Here is a 5,813-nt window from a genome sequence, read left to right on the forward strand (position 1 = left end):
AGCACAACACTCACACGAATGACTTCAAGGGTTGTTAATCCGGCAATAATCGCGTTCGTTTATAACATTATATCAAAAAAGTCAAGTATTTTCTTTTTCGGACGACATAAGTTTATCTAGACCAATTAAGCACTAACCTGAAAGTATGAGACATGCACATAAGCAACAATAAATTTTCTCTTGGCTCTTTGTGTAAGTAGGAGCAAAAAGGAGAATTTCAAATTACGTCAGTAAAATTGCTGCACGTAATAATAATAATCAATATTTAAACAGGGTGACCCCTTCAGTCGCAGGACTGGTATCAACGGGGCCCCTGTATAACGTAAAATAAAAAGAGCATGTATAAATAATATATATCTATAAAAAAAATTAACTACTTTAAAAGATACGCTGAAATGTTTAAAAAATTAAAAAGCTTAAAAAGGTAATAGCGTTCTCATAAAAATTGGATATCGAATTGAAAATGTTCTAAAAAATAACCTAAGAAAAAAATTCGGAGATAGCCTTGAAACGTTCCTTAGGTGGCAAAATCTTTATGTTCGTTGGAAGGCTACTAAATGTGCATCCACCATGATAATAAAAAGACTTTTTAGCGACATCTAAATGAAATTTGGGAAGTATAATGTTAGTGATTGACGATCTAGTGCATCTGTTAAAAACATGTTGGTTGTCGCTCTGGCAGCGTAACAGGAAATAGGCTTTAAAGTATAGAGGAACTTCTCCGACCAAGCACTTGTTAACTAACAGTGCGCAGTGCTTTTCCATGGTTTTTGTAAGAGGGGGCCAGCGTAGGTTCTCGAGTATTGTTTCCGTGGCTATGTCAGGTTTAAAACCGTATACGATTTTCGCAGCTCGTCGTTGCAGGCGTTCAAGAGTCTTTCTGTTAGTGCTTCCCAGAGGGCAAAAGCACGTATCACAATAGCTTAATATCGGTAGCACCGTGGACAAATAGATCTTATTTGCTGCTTCCGTGGTTAAACAACCTCGTAATCGTGACAGGAGGCCAAGTCTGCTAGCAACTTTTGACCTTAAATAGCTTATGTGATCGTTGAAAGATAAACACTCATCTAGCAAGACTCCTAGGTACTTGAACGACTTTACTTGGTTGACTTCCTTTCCTTCCATGCAAAGCGGACTATGAGATTCAGATCTGACTAGCCTTTGCCGAGTTCCAAATAAAACATACTCAGTTTTCTTTAGGTTGAGGAAAAGACCGTTCGCTGTTAACCAGTTAGAGACGTTATTGAGATCAAGGCTTAAGTTCAGCTGTAGTTGGTCAAAGTTTGAAGCAGCAGTAAAAATAACGGTGTCGTCGGCATATAACATAACACTAGACAGACCAACGGCCAAAGGAAGATCGTTTATGTAAAGAATAAACAAGAGAGGCCCTAACACGGAACCTTGAGGTACTCCGCTACTGATGTTGGCGGCAGAAGAAAGGTGATTTTCAATGGACACTCTCTGAGTCCTGTTAGTGAGATAGCTCTCAAACCACGAGAGAGGCTGGTCTTGAATTCCATATCTGTACAACTTGTTTAAAAGACCGTCATGAGGAACAGTATCGAAAGCCTTTTTCAGGTCAATAAACACTGCCCCCGTCAATAGCCCTTTGTCCATATGACCACGAATTTTATCTGTAAGGAAGGTAACGGCCAACTGAGTTAAATGATTTGCGCGAAACCCCGATTGATAAGGCGAGAGAAGAGAGTTTTCTGATAGGTAGCTATGTAGCTGATGGAAGACAGCTTTCTCCAGAATTTTCGACAAGATCGGTAAAATTGATATAGGCCTGTAATTGTCCAGATCATCTTTGTTTTCAGATTTGAACAAGGGTACAACCTTTGCTTGCTTCCATTCAGACGGGACTGCTCCAGTTTCAATAGAAAGATTTATCAAATGTTTTACACAGTCAGCTATCACAACTGCGCTGTCCTTTAAAAGTCTAGCAGGTAGACCATCTAGACCTGTAGCTTTCTTGAGTTTTAGGCATTTAAGTTGCTTAAGCACAAACGGTTTACCCACTGCTGTGAACTCAAAATGATTCTTTGTAAACAGCTCCTCGGTTGTAGAATTAAAAACTGGTCTTGCATACCGGCATGATTCAAATAACTTGTTCACAACAGAAGTAAAGTAAGTGTTAAACAATTCTGAAATGCTTTGTTTATCAGTAACAATCTTGTCCTCTGCCTTGATACAGGTCGGAATAGATTTCTGTTTCGCGTCCGGCATTATTTTCTTCACAGACCTCCAGAAAGATTCAGAATCGCCGCTGTTCTCTTCAAGTAGTGATCTATTGTAGCTTTCCTTAGCACGTTTAATCCTTGCACTGACTTTGTTTCGGAGTAATCGATATGCGGCCAAATCGGTGTCTAATTTTGATCTACGATATTTCTTGAGACTGGCATCCCGAGCTCTCATCACCTGTTTCATTTCCAGTGTAAGCCATGGACAATTACGTCCTCTAACTTTTTTGTCGATTAGTGGAGCATGTTTGTCACATTCAGCCGTAAAGTTGCATTTCCACAAAGACCAGGCTTCTTCGACGTTAGTCGAACTCAACACATCATCCCAGGGGATTTTCTTCAAATCACTGCAGAAATTAGTTGGATCGTATTTAGCATAATTCCTGCACTTTATCACACGAGGTTGTTCTTTGAAGTTATTTATCTTTCGAACTGAAATTAGCATATCATGATCACTCAGACAGGATTCAGCAACTACGGCTCGAGAAATGTTTCGTGGATTTGTGGTGGCAAACAGGTCAATAAGTGTAGCGGTGGTTGACGTAGACCGTGTTGGTTCATGGCTTTCTATCAGCACTCACTAGGTTTAATTACCGCCGCCTCGAGAAACAAAAAATTAAGTTTCGCAAAGAAAAAGGTAAAACTCTCCGAAAAGGAACTCCAGAGAGAGGCTTAAATAACAAATCCAAACCTAAACCGCTATCGGCGGACATCAGTGTAAAAAACCTAGCAGCTATACTAGGAATCGATGCTGAAAATGTGCCTACACTACTGTCAGCATTAAAGGAAGTTGTAAACAATAAAGATGTTGAAAAGTACACATGTCTGTTCACTGAATGTTCTAACACTGCTAACACAGACAGAAAAAATAAAAGGAAGGGAAAATCAAAAATCACAAAAACACAAATAAAAACCAAAAAGCGTAATGAACGCAGAAAACTATCAACCTCTTCTCTTACAAAAAATAACGATAGATTTATTAAAAATCTATCGAAAGCGAATTTGACTGACAACCAAATTAAATTGCTATCAAAGGGATTAAAATTTATACCAACCGCCACAGTAACGAAAACTAAAATACGGCGCCAACTCTTGCGAGATTACAAGGATTTCGCAAGACGAATGCGCTTAAAATACATTTTTCACGGGCAAAACAAATCAATACATCCCTTCTATGTCAAATCAAACTGGGAACCGCTAGTCCAACCATCAGTCACATTAGAAACCTACCTGGAAGAGGTTAAACAACAAATCGCGGAGATAAAAATAACCAGACAAAAACCAAACTTGTCACGCAAAGAACGTAAAGCGCTCAATGTTTTACAGCAAAGCAAAGATCTTAATTTCAAAAAAGCGGACAAGGGAAGCACACTTGTAGTCATGGATAAAAATGATAAAATATAAGAGGGCCAAGTCCAAATCAATGACCTAGATAATTACAAGCCTCTTGACAAGCCTATAGTTAAGGAAACACATACGAAGGTGTCACGCTTGATCTCAGAACTACACCGTGGCAACTACATTGATGACATGACTAGAAAGTGGTTATCTCAAACACCAAATCCACCGCGGATTCCGGAATTCTATACCCTTACAAAGATCCACAAACCTACTCTAGTAGGAAGACCAATTATCTCAGGCTGCAGTGGGCCTACAGAACGAATATCAGCATTTGTTGACACATTACTTCAGCCTATTTCCATATCACAAGCGTCTTATCTAAAGGACACTACAGATTTTATTAATTTCATTGAAAAGACGAAAGTGAATAAACAAACATTCCTTGTATCAATGGACGTAACAAGTCTATATACTAATATACCACAAGAAGAGGGTATAACTACAGTATGCAGAGCATACGAAAACTTTCACAGAAATAACCCTTCTATCCCCACACAATATCTCAAAGAAATGCTAAGTCTGATACTGAAAGAAAATTCTTTCCAATTCAACGGTAAGAATTATCTACAAATCCACGGTACCGCCATGGGTACTAAAATGGCCGTTGCTTTTGCAAATATTTTTATGGCCAATATCGAAACAGAGATTCTTAGCAATAGCGTCGCAAAACCCACAATCTGGAAACGATATATTGACGATATTTTTTCTTTGTGGGATGTCAGCCAACCTGATATAGACAAGTTCATCGAACAAGCAAACTCACATCACCCTACAATCAAATTTACAGCTGAAATTTCAAATACTGAAACTACATTTCTGGATACAGTTGTATACAAAGGCAAACGATTTAGAGATCAATCCATCCTGGATATAAAAGCACACTTTAAGCCAACTGAAACCTTTCAATACACTCATTTTTCCTCTAGCCACCCACCGGGTGTCAAAAAGGGATTCGTGAAGGGCGAAGCTCTAAGACTCTTACGAACTAACTCTTCAAGAGCAACATTTGAAGAGAACATTTACAAATTCAAATCACGTCTCCTTGCTAGAGGTTATCCAAAAAATCTGATCGAAACACTCCTTTCAGATATTAAATTCACAGAAAGGGAATCGGCGCTAAGACAAAAACATGAAAGCCGGAAAGAACTCTTGCCTTTTGTAACACAATATCAACCATCAGTGCCCAACCTCAAAAATGTTTTAATGGAAAAATGGCACTTGATACAAAATCAGCCTTCTCTACGGCAAATTTTCAAAGAGCCACCACTAATATCGTATAAAAGAGGTAAATCCCTAAAAGACATACTCGTAAGAGCAAAACTATAAAGGGGTCATATATTACATGGTACAAAAGTTTCCATTGTTAGAAGTTGTGCAGGCCTGTCACTCCTTGCTAATTCCTACCTCCAACCAAAGGTTTTAAAAATCTCTTTCAACTTTTTGGTTTCAGAGCTTGGTTTCTTAGGCAAATAATCACAGTTGAAGTCCCCGTTTACAATAATTTCTTTTCCTTCAGCCGCGGCAGAGTCCAGACTGTTGTAAAAGCGAGCCAAATAATCTTCGTCAGGCTGGCTATCTGACTCTGAAGGTGGCCGATAAAATGTTCCAAACAGTATGCTTTTTGATTTAGGCAGAAAAATCTCAATCCAAACAGATTCATCAATCTCGAGGTCAGATCGGCGCACAGCATTAATTGACTCACTGACAAACACTGCTACACCGCCTCCTTTCCTCACCAATCTATCTCTTCTAAAAAGTGTAAAGCCAGGCAATGACACTTCTGCATCCGAAATGTTACTGTTGAGCCATGTCTCAGTTAAAGCTATGATGTGAATTCGTGGACTTTGCGTTATGAAAACACGAAGTTCATTTAACTTCTTCCTCAAGCTTCTGATGTTTTGATGGATGAACTTAAGACCACGCAACTTTAGGGTAGCATCAGATGTTGCTGGTACAACAAAGCTATCGTTTAGACTGTCATCGAACTGTTGCTCAGCAGAAGATGGAACTGAGCAGAAATGACAAGTCGAGCCAGATTCAAAGTTCGCATCCAGGCATTTTAAATGGAAGCGCGATTTGCATAAAACGCAAAATCCAAAAGCCTGATTTCTTCTGACCGTCTTGAGACACCGAGGACAGGTTATTTTAATGGAAGGTCCAGGATTCACG

At 39.1% G+C, this 5,813-nt stretch overlaps 1 protein-coding gene across 1 annotated transcript; it reads left to right on the plus strand.

The window, feature by feature from the left end:
* Nucleotides 1-3,690: 3,690 nt before the first annotated feature.
* On the plus strand, nucleotides 3,691-4,998 carry LOC149102380 (uncharacterized). Its single transcript, XM_089275407.1, has one exon. The coding sequence runs from the start codon at nucleotides 3,774-3,776 to the stop codon at nucleotides 4,968-4,970; it is 1,197 nt and encodes a 398-aa protein (XP_089131533.1). The 5' UTR covers nucleotides 3,691-3,773; the 3' UTR covers nucleotides 4,971-4,998.
* Nucleotides 4,999-5,813: the final 815 nt, after the last annotated feature.

Source organism: Orbicella faveolata, unplaced genomic scaffold, assembly GCF_042242905.1.
Source record: "Orbicella faveolata isolate gen_17 unplaced genomic scaffold, um_ofav_v1 contig_36, whole genome shotgun sequence".
Lineage (NCBI taxonomy): Eukaryota > Metazoa > Cnidaria > Anthozoa > Scleractinia > Merulinidae > Orbicella > Orbicella faveolata.